The sequence below is a fragment of the Bicyclus anynana genome, chromosome 27 (genome assembly GCF_947172395.1).
Source record: "Bicyclus anynana chromosome 27, ilBicAnyn1.1, whole genome shotgun sequence".
Taxonomy (NCBI): Eukaryota; Metazoa; Arthropoda; class Insecta; order Lepidoptera; family Nymphalidae; genus Bicyclus; species Bicyclus anynana.
This window is the reverse complement of record NC_069109.1, coordinates 2,368,760-2,387,346: the sequence shown is the minus strand read 5'-3', so window position 1 is coordinate 2,387,346 and position 18,587 is coordinate 2,368,760. Positions and strand designations below refer to the sequence as shown.

At 40.3% G+C, this 18,587-nt stretch overlaps 1 protein-coding gene across 2 annotated transcripts in view; it reads right to left on the bottom strand.

The window, feature by feature from the left end:
• Positions 1-18,587, bottom strand: part of LOC112058519 (gelsolin) — a 102,894-nt gene extending 84,307 nt beyond the window's left edge. For both annotated transcript variants that reach the window (XR_008252214.1, XM_052890072.1), the window contains exons 1-11: positions 18,461-18,587; positions 15,913-15,987; positions 15,017-15,209; positions 13,745-13,860; positions 9,356-9,533; positions 7,002-7,093; positions 5,256-5,369; positions 3,569-3,700; positions 1,961-2,081; positions 1,504-1,624; positions 388-523 (exon numbers count right to left, since the gene is read on the bottom strand). Coding sequence is in view for 1 of the 2 variants with exons in the window: in XM_052890072.1 (XP_052746032.1) it covers positions 388-523; positions 1,504-1,624; positions 1,961-2,081; positions 3,569-3,700; positions 5,256-5,369; positions 7,002-7,093; positions 9,356-9,533; positions 13,745-13,860; positions 15,017-15,209; positions 15,913-15,987; positions 18,461-18,523 (1,341 nt within the window). In the remaining variant the exon portion in view is untranslated. The remainder of the gene's footprint in view (positions 1-387; positions 524-1,503; positions 1,625-1,960; positions 2,082-3,568; positions 3,701-5,255; positions 5,370-7,001; positions 7,094-9,355; positions 9,534-13,744; positions 13,861-15,016; positions 15,210-15,912; positions 15,988-18,460) is intronic.

Below are 18,587 nucleotides of genomic sequence, written 5' to 3'. Positions count from 1 at the left end.
TTAATTTTTATCATTGTATATATATATAAATGAATTGCTGTTCGTTAGTCTCGCTAAAACTCGAGAACGGCTGAACGGATTTATCTCATCTTGGTCTTGAAATGTTCGTGGAGGTATAGGGAAGGTTTAAAAGGTGAGAAAAATTAGTATAATTGCCGGGAAAATCATAAAAACAACCCTTTTCAATTTCCCATACAAACGTTTAAGAGTCAAGCGGTAGGGGTAGGGCAGGGGTAGGGTAAGGGTAGGGTAGGGTAGGGGTAGGGTAGGGGTAGAGGTATAGAAGGGTAGAGTAGGGATAGAGAATAAGTGCACTTATGTCAAAACGAAGCTTGACCGGGTCCGCTAGTTATTATATATAATAAAATAAAATAAATATAAACTCACAATCCACAAGTACACGACGGTGGCGTCTTCGTCATTGTCATCCTTGTACTGGTATCTGGTGACGTACACCTCGCCCTGGTACAGACGGGGCGACTCTGACTGACTCTCCGTAATATCTTCGGCTTCTTCTGCTGCCCTGGTAGTCAAAATTAAATTAGGCTACGTCCATCACTAGTACATCCATACGAAGGTATCATTTATGATACGAAGGGCCATTCCGAGTTATCAAACGAACAGAAAAGGTTTTAAGAATAGATCGTGACGGAAAACCATACAACGTCAATATTGACAGAGTAACACCAGCGTTTTTGTTGAACGAGGAAAATAATACACAGGACAACAACGCGGTAACAAACGACGAGCCAGATGAGCGATGCCAACTCAATCGACCGAAGATCACACGGTCGGTTTGCAAATATATATTAAGATAATATTTTTAAGGATTACCTTCTAAGCGTTGAAAATGTATTAGTATTACGATTTCTTGTTGTCTTAAGGGGGGAAATGCTGTGGCCACAGTCAAGATAAACATAAGGTATAAATAATTAATATATATTCAGAATAGTTATATTTAAATAATCTCTATATTTGTCTGTTTGCGATAAACTTGCGATTTTTTGGTGAAAAATAATATAAGATCAAAGATTCTCCTCCTCTCAGAATGAGAAGGGTAGGGCAATACTTTACCTCGCTGTTCGTTATCAACCCATATACGACGGCTCACTGCTGAGCTCGAGTCTCCTCTCAGAATGAGAGGGGTTAGGCCAATAGTCCACCACGCTGGCCCAATGCGGATTGGCAGACTTCACACACGCAGAGAATTAAGAAATCCTCTGGCGTGCAGGTTTCCTCACGTTTTCCTTCACCGTACCTACCTCTACCACGCTACCACGCCTAATCGAATTGACAGACTTCATACACGATGAGAATTAAGAAAATTCTCAGGTATGCAGGTTTCCTTACGATGTTTTCCCTTCATCATTAAAGACAAGCGATATTTATATACTTAAAATGCACATAACTGAAAAGTTGGCGGTGCAGGCCCCATGCTGGAGCTATAAAATGTACTAACTGAAAAGTTGGAGATGTATGCCCTCATGTGGCTTATTAACTGACCTAAATATGGTGAGGTCTCCCGCCCCTTCATCAGGCATGTAGCTTCTGGCTGCAGCACTCTTGCCCACAAACTTGGCGAATGCCTCTCCATCATCAGAGTCATCGGAGAATAGTCCCGCTTCTGTAAAAATATTTTTTAACCCCTTTACAAATTTTTAATAGTGTATGGTACTTTATAATCACTGTTAACACGTTCGCTGCGTCACTGATTTTTCAGTACTTTACCAATACAATACGAGGTTTTTTGACCTCGTACTAAAACTTTTGTGGCGTGATGCGAGGTTAATTGACCTCGTACTGTGCAACACGAGGTTAATTGACCTCGTGCCGTGCAATACGGGGTTTTTTGACCTCGCACTAAAACTGTGGTGTGGTACGAGGTTTATTGACCTCGTACCGCAGTGAACGTGTTAAAAAAAATACTGATAAATAAATGAGAGAATATACTTTGACTCACCAAATTGTGAAGCGATGGATTTGACAGACCCCCCAGTGACGGGCTTCACAGAGTCCCAGCTGTGGAAGTACTGCTTGAAAGTGCTAGTCTCCGCACCGTCAGACACGCGAGTGACTGGCACCTGTGTTTAGAATATATAACTTACACATACAAAACACCAGAATCCAGATATTTGTGAGTCGGAGTCATCCAGCGAGGGTTCGGTATAAACCTTTCATACATTAAAAACACTGTACAGCAGTGGCGATGGATGGAATTTTGACGAAATTAAGCCGTCCCAAAGAAAAGGAAATTCATACCGCTATATGAATATATCATATATTTATTCATTACAATAATAAATAATGTATATGTGGATTTTTAAAACGTAATCCGGAGGGTATGGAGTATTAGGCGCTGCTATAAAGTTATAAAACATATGCATATAATTGCTATATTAGAACAAGTATCCAGAGCGGCTTTTTTCTTTTTACAAGTTAGCCCTTGACTACAATCTCACCTGATGGTAAGTGATACAAGTATCCAGAGCGGCTTTTTTCTTTTTACAAGTTAGCCCTTGACTACAATCTCACCTGATTAGTGATGATGCAATCTAAGATGGAAGCGGGCTAGCTTGTTAGGAGGAGGATGAAAATCTACACTGCCTTCGGTTTCACACGACCTCGTACCGGAAGGCTAAATCGCTTGGCGGGACATCTTTGTCGGTAGGGTAGTAACTAGCCACGGCCGAAGTCTCCCACCAGCCAGACCTGGACCAATTAAGAAAACCTCAATCGGCCCAGCAGGGAATCGATCCCAGGACCTCCGTCTTGTAAATTCACCGCGCATACCACTGCGCAACGGAGGCCGTCAACATGCGTTTAGACATCGATATAAATCGTTAGATGGGCCCCTCTTTACTAGAGAACGCACAATTTTAAGTCATTACCCAAAGACGTGCACGCACATCTTATCTTAGTACGTAACAAGCGCATGCTGTGAGTGGACGTGGACTTAAAAAAATATTTGCGGTTTTTTTTATTTAAATCCCTTAGTTATGCCTTCGTGTTCATTTTGGAAGTGTAAAAACAGAAGCCACAACACGAATAAAGAGAAATGTGTTAAGTGTGATGACGTACTCAACGTAACGTAACGTAACTCTAAAAATTAAAGACAACTTCAACCCCTATTTCACCCCCTTCTTATTTTATTTTCGCAATAAAAAGTGTCCTATAACCTTCTCCGTATTATGGTCTTAAACCGTGCCAAGTTTTATTTGAATTCATTCAGTAGTATCAGCGTGATGCCCGGCCAAGAAAATTACGAACAAACAGACAGACTAAAGATCAAAAAAAATATTTTTGGCTTCAGTATCGATTATTTAATACCCTCGAATGAAAAATTTTCAATAAATCTTCAATGTACAGAATTCGTATTATAAGTATAGATTCTAGATGGCGCTAGTAGTACTCTATGCCACGGTAACGTTTGTTGTTACAAATGGTATAAGTAAAATCACAAATAGCGAATAAATGTTTAGAATTCGATCAGTTTTATTATACGTATAGATATAGATAGCTAGATAGCTAGATAGCTAGATAGATAGATAGATAGATAATGAATACACACCCAACCAGGATAGCCCTTGACGTCCAGATACTGCTGCGCGATGCTGTTATAGCTTCGCTTGACCTCGGGGTCAACGTCCCTGCCGAGCCACACGTACACTCCAGAGCACGGCGTGTCCAGGATGAACACATCCTGGAATACATGGAAATTACTGGAATTTTGGTATTTCACTGATCGAAGTCACTGTTCATACGACAACCGTACAAATAACACATTATTCTTTCAGTCGTTTTGATTAGATCCGACTAGCATATTGTATAAAAAAGAGGCAATCCATCTGGAAAAATAAAATGTTGGGTTACTAAATCCAAATATAAATAGTAGAAAATTATACCCGAAAAAATAATTATATGTATTGATATTTCTTAGTATTTTGTACATATTTAACTATTTTATTATTTTATACATGAATGTTATTTCCTTTTATATATTACTTCTGTACACCCTAGCCTATATCTTTATAATTTTTATTATTATTAGTTTCTTCGGTTGGTTGCCTGGAAGAGATCGGTTTTTAGCGATAAGGCCGCCTATTGCACATTTTTTTTTTCATTATTTTTTTGTATTGTACGTTTCTCTGTGGTGTACAATAAAGTGTATTTTCATCTCATTTCATTTCGTTTCATTATGTAATTTATACGGTTACCGGAAAAATAGTCTCAGCCTTTACAGAAAATACTTCCGAGAGTCTTCAAATAGTGCGTGTGATGACCTGTGGATCTGAGACTTGGTCACCTATAATCGTAGTATCTCGTGATGGAATCAGAAATGAGGAGATCCTCACTCATTTACGTTAGGTTAGCCAACGATGTGGTCATTATGTCAGAGACTCTAAATGACGTCAGCACCAATTTCGAGATAGAGGTAAACCACCAAATCCAGCTCAGCTGGTTTGGGAAACTCCGCGACATCTTTACGTCCAAAATTCCTCAGTGCCTGAAGAAGAACGTCTTCGAACAATGCGTGTTGCCTTATCCCTTCACTATGGGCATTAGAAGGCTCAAAATCACTCAGTGGGCGATTGAGCGAGCTATGCTTGGAGTTTCTCTGCGTGATCGAATCAGAAATGAGGTGATACGTACAAGAACCAAACTCACTGACAGCTCAGGCAGTCAGAGTCATATTGTACAAGAAAATACATTTCTGTTTACGTAAATCTCACAGAGTAACAAGAGTGAGTTTTTACAAACTGCGTGCTGAAGCCTTTAAAAAAAAAGTAACGCGTCTCCTTGACATAAACCAACAATTTTTTTTTTCATAATTTGTATTTCAAAATTTAACACTAACAACAATTAGGTAAATCAATATCAATAATCAATAACCAATAAAGAAATACTCCATCTTATTTCTTTATTTTTTGAGAGAATATTTAAAAACAGACGCCATTTTTTCTAATAATAATAATAATATTTTAAATAGTTTTTTGTATTTCATATTTATATTGACATTGTTAAAAATTAAAAAAAAAGAACTTATAAATAAATAAAACATGAATGAAAGTTACTGATGCGACGCTTCGTGTGGTACTGACTAGAGAATGTATTCGTTTTTGAATTTTGTATTTGTGACGGATACGACACCGTCGTGCATCTGCCTATTATTAATTAATCTGTAGTAAATATATGCAATTTTTCCCCCTTCCCGACACTTAATCCACGACCGAAGCCATCACACAATAACTACTTACCTCAGATGACAGCTGTCTCTGTCTAAACGGTTTGTTGACTTGCACCAGCTCTATCTCGTCGCCCACCAGCACTTTGTAAAAGTACACGGCGGACATATTTTCACGGGCGTACATCTGTGAAAAAATACTTTTTACGACACTTTTCTGTACATCTGTATATATATAATTCGATTATGTTTTATGACTTTGCCAAAGTCCGCAAAAGTTGGCAAATATAACGCGAATTCTTGAAATATACCTACAATGATCTGTCAGATTATTAATACCAAGCTTATCTATACTAATATTATAAAGCTGAAGAGTTTGTTTGTTTGTTTGTTTGATTGAACGCGCTAATCTCAGGAACTACCGGTCCGATTCGAAAAATACTTTCAGTGATAGATAGCCTATTTATCGAGGAAGGGTATAGGCTATTTTATATTTTCCAAATAAATTATAGACCCTCCTGAAATTCCAGTAATGTAATCCAAAGTGTACCAAAGTTTTGTTTACATGGCGTGCGCTGCAAAAACTATTGATGTAAGAAAAAATTATGTACTACAACTTTGCAGAACTCATCATTTTCTACAAAAAATTTCGCGACAGCATATATTTTAAAAATGCGGTAAAGTCTCATTATCTGGTGCAGTAAAGTCGATCTGTATATATTATTTTTTTCAATATAAGGTATTTATTAGTATATTTTGATATGTATTTTATTCAATATTGTAGGTATTTGTGTAATATTGTTTATGTATTAGGATGTAAATTATTTGTATGTATGTGTATTACTAATACTATGGTTATTTTTGTTTTACGCCACCTGCTGATGTCCTTAAGTTTTCCTAAACCGAAGGTTGCCTGGAAGAAATCGCTACTTAGCGATAAGGCCGCCTTTTGTATGCTGATCTCTTCCTAATTTGTTTTTTATTTCACTTGTTTTTGTCTTTGTGGTGTGCAAATAAAGTATATTTATCTTATCTTATCTATCTTCTATGTTTTAGCAAATTTACCTTTTGTACTTTAATAAATTATTTAAATCTTATAGGAAGGTTTACGTCATTATTTACACAACTAAACTTAAACCCTTATCAAAATAAATTACTTAATAATCAAGAGGATATTATAGAGATAAGATTTGCCTTTTACATATGTTAATTAGTCATATAGTTTCGGAGATAATACAAAATTTCTAAAAGACGCAAAAAAGCCGCTAAAAGACGCTCCGCGGTTTCACCCCCGTAGTTCCTGTTCCCGAAAGAACACAGAGTAAAAAAATTGCCTGTGACACTCGCAAATAACGTAGCTTTATATCAGTGAAAGAATTTTCAAAATCGGTTTTGTAGATCCAGAGATTACAACCACACAAACTTTACCACTTACAATCTGAATATATAAAACTCAAAGGTGACTGACTGACATAGTGATCTATCAACGCTCAGCACAAACCACTGGACGGATCGGGCTGAAATTTGGCATGGAGGTAGATGTTATGACGTAGGCATTCGCTAAGAAAGGATTTTGATCAATTCTACCCCCAAGGGATAAAGTAGGGGATGAAAGTTTGTCAATTTTAAACCGATTTAGCTAAAATTTGGAATAGAAATAGATTTTACTCTGGATCAACAAATAGGTTACTTTTCATGGTTCCCGTGGGATTTGTGAAAAACTAAACTTCACGCGGACGAAGTCGCAGGCGTCCGCTAGTATAATAATATTTTGCAATAGTAATTTTGGCGGACTATTGCAAAGTTCTGCAAAGTGTACCTGAGTGGAGTCATCGTCAACGAGATCGTCCTTTGATCCAGAGCCGAGCGCTTCAAAGAACTGTTCGAAGTCTTCGTCTGATGAGAATTCATCTGCAAAAAAGGTGTCTGTTATAGTTTTTTTTTTATTCTTGACAAGTTAACCCTTGACTACAATCTCACCTGATGGTTAGTGATGATGCAATCTAAGATGGAAGCGGGCTACCTTGTTAGGATTGTATGAAAATCCACACCACTCTCGGTTTCTACACGACATACCGGAACGCTAAATCGCTTGGCGGTACGTCTTCGTCGGTAGGGTGGTAACTAGCCATGGCCGAAGCTCACCGGCCAGAACGGGACCAATTAAGAAAACCACAATCAGTCCAGCCGGGGATCGAACCCAGGACCTATGTCATACAAATCCACTGTACATACCACGCGCGCTTTCTCTGTGCGGGGTCACCATTACAACACCTTGGGACCCCAACGTCCATCGGCTCTTCGAACTATGTGCCCCGCCCATTGCCACTTCAGCTTCGCGACTCTTTGAGCTATGTCAGTGACTTCGATTCGTCGTCGGATCTCCTCATTACTGATTCGATCACGAAGGGAGGCTTCCTTATCATCATCATCATCATCAACCCATATTCCGCTCACTGCTGAGCACGAGTCTCCTCTCAGAATGAGAGGGGTTAGACCAAATAGTCGACCACGCTGGCCCAATGCGGATTGGCAGACTTTACACACGCAGAGAATTGAGAAAATTCTCTGGTATGCAGGTTTCCTCACAATGTTTTTCCTTCACCGTTTGAGACACGTGATAATTAAATTCTTAAAATGCACACAACTGAAAAGTTGGAGGTGCATGCCCCGGACCGGATTCGAACCCACACCCTTCGGAATCGAAGGCAGAGGTCATCATGGCTATCACGGCACGGTTTCCTTATCATTATCATATCAGACGATGGAGTCCACAGGACATAGGCCTTTTGTAGACACTTCCAAACATCACGATACTGAGCCGTCTGCATCCAGCGAATCCCTGCGACTCGCTTGATGTCGTCAGTCCATCTGGTGGGGGGTCGGCCAACACTGCGCTTTCTAGTAGGGGGTCGCCATTTATGGACGGTTTCCTTATAGACGCCAAGGAGCCACGTTACACCGTATATTAACAACGCAAACCATTTAAAAATGGATTCGCGTCGAAAACTACATTTTGCTACTTTGCTCTTTGGCGTGATAAAGAACGGTGTCCCAGAGTACCTTGTAAATAAATTGAGGTGGATAGAAAACCGGACAACAGGTCGATTACGAAACACCTCTACAGTTTTATCGATGCCTCATCACAAAAGCGCTGTGTTTCGTGGTAGTTTCAAGTTATTATATAATACTATTGGGTTATTTAAGATTATTATAAAGTTCTTTTATTATTGGATCAGCAAACAAATAACCCCTAGTACTAATTCATTTTCTCCTTACTACAACACTATGGTGGCGGCCATAGCTGGGCATTAACTCGTTAATCCGTTAATCGTTAATTAACGAAGTTAACATTTTGCTTAACGGATTAACTTTTAAGTTAACTTTTAAAAATGTTAACGGACCCGTTAACTTCCGTTAATATGCTGAAGCCCGTTAATCGTTAATCTAATGCCTACTATTTACCGCGCGACGCGATTAACAGGTTTAGACAAGTAAAAAATTATGATTTTTTTTTTCAAAGAAATCAACAAATTACTATATTTATGTTAAAATTATAGATAAAATCAACTAAAATCAATTTATGGCAGTTTTCCCCAGTTCTCACCCTTATTTTTCCAATGGGGATATCACACAATGATATAAAAATGCAATATTAACCGGTCATATTAACGGATTAACGATTAACGTTAACTTGCGTTAATTCTTCCGGAATGTAACGCTTTAACGTTTAACGAAGCTAACTTTTTTTGTAGCGGATTAACGATTAACGAAGTTAACTATTTGATTAACGGTGTCCAGCTATGGTGGCGGCAGATCGTTCACTTTACAGGTTGACTCGTATTAATTATTGTTTGATTTTCCTTGTTAATTTAGTTTCACATAAATGTTAATTTTGTTATTTTATTACTCTGTTCGTTTTTGTTTCATTATTTTATATTACTTTGTATTCATGTATAAGTTTTAAGTTAAGACACGTCACGTAGACACGTCTGTGAACTCACAAGGTTTCACCTGAAAACCAGCGCCCCAGCTCGCTGTGGCATCGTGCTGTGGTGGATACCTGTTTTGTCCACGACCAGATATTTGTATGTTCTGTTTGTTTATTTTATTTTATTACTCGTGTGTGGACAAATAAAGATATATTCTATTCTATTCTATTCTTATATTTACCAATAATTTCAATAGTAGCCCTTCCGTTATGGTAATCATCTCGCAGGCTGTTGGCGACGCTGATGATCTTCCGCCTCTGAGTGGCGCGTGCTCCGTCGGGCATGAGCACGAAGATGTCGTGCTCTACCTCCAGGATGAAGCAGTGGTCCTTGGTGAGCGAGGACGCATCTGCTGGCACCTGGAATATGCTCATCATCAGGGTAGTTGACTCATATCAAATCCTACTTCCTACTAATATTGTAAACGCGACAGTTTGTATGGATGTTTGGATGTATGTTTGTATATTAATGATTTTAAACTTATTTCGTGGTTGTTCATTGTGAATATAATAAATCTGTAGAGAGGTCAATTCTGTACATGAAATATATTTCCAAAATAACTATCAGGGGGTGATTAGTGATCGATACTGATGCCAAAAATGCAATTAGTAAAATTTTTGTCTGTCTGTCTGTCTGTCTGTCTGTCTGTCTGTCTGTCTGTCTGTCTGTCTGTCTGTCTGTCTGTCTGTCTGTCTGTCTGTCTGTCTGTCTGTCTGTCTGTCTGTCTGTCTGTCTGTCTGTCTGTCTGTCTGTCTGTCTGTCTGTCTGTCTGTCTGTCTGTCTGTCTGTCTGTCTGTCTGTCTGTCTGTCTGTCTGTCTGTCTGTCTGTCTGTCTGTCTGTCTGTCTGTCTGTCTGTCTGTCTGTCTGTCTGTCTGTCTGTCTGTCTGTCTGTCTGTCTGTCTGTCTGTCTGTCTGTCTGTCTGTCTGTCTGTCTGTCTGTCTGTCTGTCTGTCTGTCTGTCTGTCTGTCTGTCTGTCTGTCTGTCTGTCTGTCTGTCTGTCTGTCTGTCTGTCTGTCTGTCTGTCTGTCTGTCTGTCTGTCTGTCTGTCTGTCTGTCTGTCTGTCTGTCTGTCTGTCTGTCTGTCTGTCTGTCTGTCTGTCTGTCTGTCTGTCTGTCTGTCTGTCTGTCTGTCTGTCTGTCTGTCTGTCTGTCTGTCTGTCTGTCTGTCTGTCTGTCTGTCTGTCTGTCTGTCTGTCTGTCTGTCTGTCTGTCTGTCTGTCTGTCTGTCTGTCTGTCTGTCTGTCTGTCTGTCTGTCTGTCTGTCTGTCTGTCTGTCTGTCTGTCTGTCTGTCTGTCTGTCTGTCTGTCTGTCTGTCTGTCTGTCTGTCTGTCTGTCTGTCTGTCTGTCTGTCTGTCTGTCTGTCTGTCTGTCTGTCTGTCTGTCTGTCTGTCTGTCTGTCTGTCTGTCTGTCTGTCTGTCTGTCTGTCTGTCTGTCTGTCTGTCTGTCTGTCTGTCTGTCTGTCTGTCTGTCTGTCTGTCTGTCTGTCTGTCTGTCTGTCTGTCTGTCTGTCTGTCTGTCTGTCTGTCTGTCTGTCTGTCTGTCTGTCTGTCTGTCTGTCTGTCTGTCTGTCTGTCTGTCTGTCTGTCTGTCTGTCTGTCTGTCTGTCTGTCTGTCTGTCTGTCTGTCTGTCTGTCTGTCTGTCTGTCTGTCTGTCTGTCTGTCTGTCTGTCTGTCTGTCTGTCTGTCTGTCTGTCTGTCTGTCTGTCTGTCTGTCTGTCTGTCTGTCTGTCTGTCTGTCTGTCTGTCTGTCTGTCTGTCTGTCTGTCTGTCTGTCTGTCTGTCTGTCTGTCTGTCTGTCTGTCTGTCTGTCTGTCTGTCTGTCTGTCTGTCTGTCTGTCTGTCTGTCTGTCTGTCTGTCTGTCTGTCTGTCTGTCTGTCTGTCTGTCTGTCTGTCTGTCTGTCTGTCTGTCTGTCTGTCTGTCTGTCTGTCTGTCTGTCTGTCTGTCTGTCTGTCTGTCTGTCTGTCTGTCTGTCTGTCTGTCTGTCTGTCTGTCTGTCTGTCTGTCTGTCTGTCTGTCTGTCTGTCTGTCTGTCTGTCTGTCTGTCTGTCTGTCTGTCTGTCTGTCTGTCTGTCTGTCTGTCTGTCTGTCTGTCTGTCTGTCTGTCTGTCTGTCTGTCTGTCTGTCTGTCTGTCTGTCTGTCTGTCTGTCTGTCTGTCTGTCTGTCTGTCTGTCTGTCTGTCTGTCTGTCTGTCTGTCTGTCTGTCTGTCTGTCTGTCTGTCTGTCTGTCTGTCTGTCTGTCTGTCTGTCTGTCTGTCTGTCTGTCTGTCTGTCTGTCTGTCTGTCTGTCTGTCTGTCTGTCTGTCTGTCTGTCTGTCTGTCTGTCTGTCTGTCTGTCTGTCTGTCTGTCTGTCTGTCTGTCTGTCTGTCTGTCTGTCTGTCTGTCTGTCTGTCTGTCTGTCTGTCTGTCTGTCTGTCTGTCTGTCTGTCTGTCTGTCTGTCTGTCTGTCTGTCTGTCTGTCTGTCTGTCTGTCTGTCTGTCTGTCTGTCTGTCTGTCTGTCTGTCTGTCTGTCTGTCTGTCTGTCTGTCTGTCTGTCTGTCTGTCTGTCTGTCTGTCTGTCTGTCTGTCTGTCTGTCTGTCTGTCTGTCTGTCTGTCTGTCTGTCTGTCTGTCTGTCTGTCTGTCTGTCTGTCTGTCTGTCTGTCTGTCTGTCTGTCTGTCTGTCTGTCTGTCTGTCTGTCTGTCTGTCTGTCTGTCTGTCTGTCTGTCTGTCTGTCTGTCTGTCTGTCTGTCTGTCTGTCTGTCTGTCTGTCTGTCTGTCTGTCTGTCTGTCTGTCTGTCTGTATGTTCTTTATAGAAACAGTGTATTTTCATTTCAAACAACCAAACATACATACCACGATAAAAAAGACGAGATTTTTAATGTCGATATTTCGACCCAGTTGCATCTGGGTCGAAATATTTATCTATCGAAATATTTTTTGTACACCATAAAGAAACATAAAATACAGAAAAATAATGAAAAAAAAAATGCAAAATAGGCGGCCTTATTGCTAAAAAGAAATGCACAATAGGCGGCCTTATCGCTAAAAAGAAATGCACAATAGGCGGCCTTATCGCTAAAAAGAAATGCACAATAGGCGGCTTTATCGCTAAAAAGCGATCTCTTCCAGGCCTAACGAACCTAACTAAATAAAAATAGATGTTTGGATGTTTGTTACTCTATAACGCCGCTACTATTGAAGCGATTTGGCTGAAATTTGGAATGAAAATAGATTTTAACCTAGCAATATCACATAGGCTACTTTTTATACCGAAAAAATCATTTTATCGGGAAAAAAGTAACCTATGTGTTAATCCAGAGTAAAATCCATTTCCATTCCAAATTTTAGCCAAATCGCTTCAGTAGTAGCGGCGTTAAAGACAAACAAACATCCAAACATACATACAAACTTTCGCGTTTATAATATTAGTAGGATTTTTTTAGTAATAAATATGTGGTATATTTTTTAAAAATCCATGGTTTCCCGAGATTTGCGAAAACTGATGATTTTGATGATATGAATGTTTGTTACTTTTTCACGCCTCGACTACTGAACCGAATTAGCTGAAATTTGGTATTGAGATATATTATAGCATGGATTAACACATGGGCTACTTTTTATCCCGAAAAAATCCATGGTTCCCCAGGGATTTGTGAAAAACTAAATACCACGCGGACGAAGTCGCGGGCGTCCGCTAGTTTAATATAAAGTAATTTCGCGTAGTACATGGAATAAGGGTCCGAAATATATAAATATCAATAAATAAAAGTTAAGGATTTCTTTATCACGTATTTTTTCAAACTTTCCAAAAGGTCAAAAACGTTGTCGTCCATTTTGTGACGTCACTAATACACTTAATGTACTAAACGTCGAACTAATTGCTAATTAATATTTTTGTCAATCCGTTTGTATGGAATTTATTATAGTGACGTCATGAAACAGTGTGCCTTGTGGGAGTTTTCAATATTTTCATACCGTTACTATCGCGTTGACGTAAACGCAAATTTATATCTTTGACGGCCTCCGTGGCGCAGTGGTATGCGCGGTGGATTTACAAGACCGAGGTCCTGGGTTCGATTCCCGGCTGGGCAGGTTGAAATTTTCTTAATTAGTCCAGGTCTGGCTGGTGGGAGGCTTAGGCCGTGGCTAGTTACCACCCTACCGACAAAGACGTACCGCCAAGCGATTTAGCGTTCCGGTACGATGTCGTGTAGAAACCGAAAGGAGTGTGGATTTTCATCCTCCTCCTAACAAGTTAGCCCGCTTCCATCTTAGATTGCATCATCACTTACCATTTAGTGAGATTGCAATCAAGGGCTAACTTGTAAAGAATAAAAAAAAATATATGGAATTCAAACAGTTGTGCAGTCACTAGATGGCGCTGTTTCAAAACCATAGAAATTCGCGTTTACGTTAACGCGATCGTCACAGTATTAAACCGCCACTAGACCCTCAGTTGAAATATAAACTGTCATGGCCGACAGGCGTTTTGGCTCGTATTGTCAATAACATATTTAAAAACGAAAATTTTCATGTAATCGCGTCTCAAAAAAATGTGTTTTAATAATAAAAAAAAATTACTTCTTCGATTCTCATATTTTCACAACCGGAAAGCTGCAGAAGTCTCTTCTCTGCACCAGCGTTAGTCTCTACTTCGTTGAAGCCTGATTCGTTGCCTCCTTCTAAATATCTGATAGCTGAAACAATAAAAAATGTATAAATAGTCTAAAAAACTAATAAACACTCATTTAGCACGCACTAAAAACTACAAATGGAGTTTATTCGTATTCCTGACAGAAAAACTCAAATGACAGGCATTTGATACCTATATCATGGGGGTGTACTTCAAATAGCCTGCCCGACATCTTGGACGTCCGCCATATTGGATTTAAGTCACGTGACTATTTTTTCGTATTCCTGACAGCAAACCCTTTCATTTGATATCCCTATCATGGGGTGGATTACAAACAGTCATTCCGCCATCTTGGGGATGTCGCCATATTGGATTTGTAATGACGTTTCATAGCTAGTCATGTATTGTCTTTATTGTATAGGACCTGCCTCGCTAAACGTTACTTTTCTGTCAAAGTATATGATCAACGATCTAATGCGATTATAAAAACTGTCTCTATAAAATCGATGTTAAATAGTTGTAATCGTGTTCGTCGGTTAAAGAGCTCCGTAAAAATACCTTTTTGTGTAATTGAATTGTGTAAAAAACGGGTAAAAACTTCTAGTTTAGTATAAGATATATACCAAATCTATGCTCATTTTCCTCAGAAAATGACAGACAATTTTGTTTGTGACTATGAGTGCGATACAGGTCCTTCTATAATTGGTCTGAGTGTATTGTCATCAGAGCTCAGAGCGTGTGCAAAATTTCATCCTAATCGAAGATCGGGAAGTGGGTCAAATTATCTGGGCTCGATCCCCGGCTGGGCCGATTGAGGTTTTCTTAATTGGTCCAGATCAGGCTGGTGGAAGGCTTCAGCAGTTACCACCCTACCGACAAAGTTGTACCACCTAGTCTAGTTACCAGATTTAGCGTTCCAGTACGATGTCGTGTAGGTAGGTAGTAAGGAGTAGGGATTTCCAAACATCACGATACTGAGCCGTCTGCATCCAGCCAATCCCTGCGACTCGCTTGATGTCGTCAGTCCACCTGGTGGGGGGTCGACCAACACTGCTCTTTCTAGTGCGGGGTCACCATTCCAGCACCTTGTGACCCCAACGTCCATCGGCTCTTCGAACTACGTGCCCCGCCCATTGCCACTTCAGTTTCGCAAAAATCTTTCAATCTATTATAACGATAATTAACTACTTGAAAAAACTCAACTAGCCTATTCCTCTTACCAGGTTGGAAGTAACCCAAGAAGTGGCTAGTCTCATGCCCCTGGACTTCCCTGTGGTGTACCGCTCTGCCTCCCAGCTGATCATCCAGGGTTATGGTCAGAATGGCAGCTGCTCCTTTCTTGTCCTGTGATGTCTTGCTACCCAACCAGAAGTGGACGTCGTAGGAGAGTGTGGAACTGTTGTCTCCTGTTGTCTGAGTTGAGAAGTACTTTTAACAATCCATCATTATCAACCCATATTCAGCTCACTGCTGAGCTTGAGTCTCCTCTTAGAATGAGAGCAGTTAGGCCAATTCCACCACGCGCAATGCGGATTGGCAGACTTCACACACGTAGAAAATTAAGAAAATTTTCAGGCATGCAGGTTTCTTTATGTTTTTGATTCACCGTTTGTGACACGTGATCATCATCATTATCATCATATCAGCCGATGGACGTCCACTGCAAGACATAGGCCTTTTGTAGAGACTTCCAAACATCACGATACTGAGCCGCCTGCATCCAGCGAATGTCTGCGACTCGCTTGATATCGTCAGTCCACCTGGTGGGAGGTCGGCTAACACTGCGCTTACTAGTGCGGGGTCGCCATTCCAGCACTTTGGGACCCCAACGTCCATCGGCTCTTCGAACTATGTGCCCCGTGTCTCAAACCGTGAAGGAAAACATCGTGAGGAAACCTGCATTCCAGAGAATTTTCTTAATTCTCTGCGTGTGTGAAGTCTGCCAATCCGCATTGGGCCAGTGTGGTGGACTATTAGCCTAACCCCTCTCATTCTGAGAGGAGACTCGTGTTCTGCAGTGACCCGAATAAGGGTTGATTGAACGATGATTTTATCAATTTAAGGGGTTACTGATAGATTTACCAAAAATAAACATTAATTAAATTAAGTATTTTACCTTTAGAACAATGTAGGAGTCACCATTGTAAAACTTTCCGTATAATTTGCGTTCTATGGCCACGGGCTCAAATTTCTGTAAACACGAAAGTTTTTTTTATTATCACCATCCCATCTCGCAGTATTTATATATAGAACTAAACGCAAATCCGTCTAAAATACCGTTTTCACAAACCACAAGAGAACCATGGATTTTTCGGGATAAAAAGTTATATATAGATTCATAACACATAGATAGTATGTAGATTTTGACGACCTCCGTGGCGCAGTGGTATGCGCGGTGGATTTACAAGACGGAGGTCCTGGGTTCGATCTGGGCTGGACCGATTGAGGTTTTCTTAATTGGTCCAGGTCTGGCTGGTGGGAGGCTTAAGCCGTGGATAGTTACCACCCTACCGACAAAGACGTACAGCCAAGCGATTTAGCGTTCCGGTACGATGTCGTGTAGAAACCGAAAGGGATTGTGTCATTTTCATCATTTTGTATGGGGCGTTTTTCAGTGCTCCGCGGCAGCGCCGCAAATCTGACCCTTTAAATCCCTGTAGCTCCGAAAGTAATGATCGCAGATACCCTGTTACTTTTACAAAATTGCTTTACTATTAGCATACTCTTAATTTAAATATACAATTTAAAAACTGTCATCATCCCTATTTTTTTTTTATTAGAAATTAATACCTAGATACAAATAAAGGTTTCTAACGGCGGGATTTCCATTATTCTGCAATATTATCAAATAGGTATACGTAGACCATGATGTCACTCTTTTGATAAAGATCAGGAAAATCGATTGTTGGACTGTTATAAAAATGCAATCATAATTTTCAATACGATTATTATCTCGATGAAGTCTTTGGTACTAATAATAAAAAGCTGAAGAGTTTGTTTGTTTGAACGCGCTAATCTCAGGAACTACTGGTCCGATTTGAAAAATTCTTTCAGTATTAGATAGTCCATTTATCGAGGAAGGTTATAGGCTATATTTTATCTCCGCATTCCTACGGGAACGGGAACCACGCGGGTGAAACCGCGTGGCGTCTACTAGTGGTTTAATATGAGTACCAGATCACTCTTTCTTGCAGCAGTGAAAAAAGTGAAATTAGCCTTAATGATTGCTGACCTCCGTTAGGAGATGGCACTATCAGAAGAAGAAGAAGAGCCCACAATTGGCTGGTGGGAGGCTTCGGCCGTGGCTAGTTACCACCCTACCGATAAAGACGTACCCACTAGCGATTTAGCGTTCCGGTACGATGTCGTTTAAATTCAATTCAATTCATTTATTTTGCTGAGAACACATACATTCTAATGTATTCAGCCATTTCTGGCATACAACAATTTATATTACAAATACTATTAACAAAATATAAAAAAAATAAATTCAATAGCAGATGAATAATCAAAAAATAAAAATTAGAACAAGTAAAAAATTACAATCTGTGCAGGTACGAGTACTTATGTCAAATAATAATAATTAATAATATAATAATAATCTTTACAACGTCATAGGATAAACATAATTAATAAATACAAACAAAAAAAAAATGAAATATTAAAAATGTCACAATACCTACATAGTTTTTTATTTGCTTTTATAAAAACCGTAAGGGGTGGATATTTAATCCTCCTAACAAGTTAGCCCGCTTCCATCTTAGATTGCATCATCACTTACCATCAGGTGAGATTGTAGTCAAGGGCTAACTTGTTAAGTCCCTTCTAGGGTGGACACGGCACCAACTATATATGCCTATGCCCTTGGGTTATGGAGTCGCAAAAGCCCAAAAATTTCTTTGAATAATTTCACCGCGGCTAGTTGCCTCGACTGGTGACAGAAGGGCTGGCTCGTTTGCGCAAAGGATCAGCCTGGCTGTCCAGCGCGGAAATGCAGCCAATATTCTTGCCACCATTCCACGTGGACATGATTTGTATAGTTATTAGGATAAGTTAGCTTAAGTTCCTTATTGTATTCTTTAGCAATGTTAATATAATATATTGCTATTTAATGCCGTGATAGCCCAGTGGATATGACCTCTGTCTCCGATTCCGGAGGGTGTGTTCGAATCCGGGGCATGCACCTCCAACTTTTCAGTTGTGTGCATTTTAAGAAATTAGATATCACGTGTCTCAAACGGCGAAGGAAAAACATCGTGAGGAAACCTGCATACCAGAGAATTTTCTTAATTCTCTGCGTGTGTGAAGTCTGCCAATTGGGCCAGCGTGGTTGACTATACCTAACCCCTCTCATTGTGTGAGGAGACTCGAGCTCAGCAGTGCGCCGAATATGGGTTGATAATGATGAATCTATACTTCTAATATATAAAGCTAAAGAGTTTGTTTGTTTACTTGAACGCGCTAATCTCAGGAACTTCTGGTCCGATTTGAAAAATTCTTTCAGTGTTAGATAGCCCATTTACCAAGGAACGCTTTACGCTTTAAATTATCCCCGTGTTCCCACGGGAACGGGAACCACGCGGGTGAAACCGCGCAGCGTCAGCTAGTAAAATATATTAGTTCTTATGGTTTATTTGACATCTAAATTATTATTGTTAACTTACGTCAATAGTCCATATTTCCAAGCCTGGCTCTTGACCGGCCTCCTCAAAGGCTGGGTGTTCCATAACTAATATAAACGCTGACGATCAATAGACAATAGACGTGCGTCACAGAGCACCGCAGAGCGTG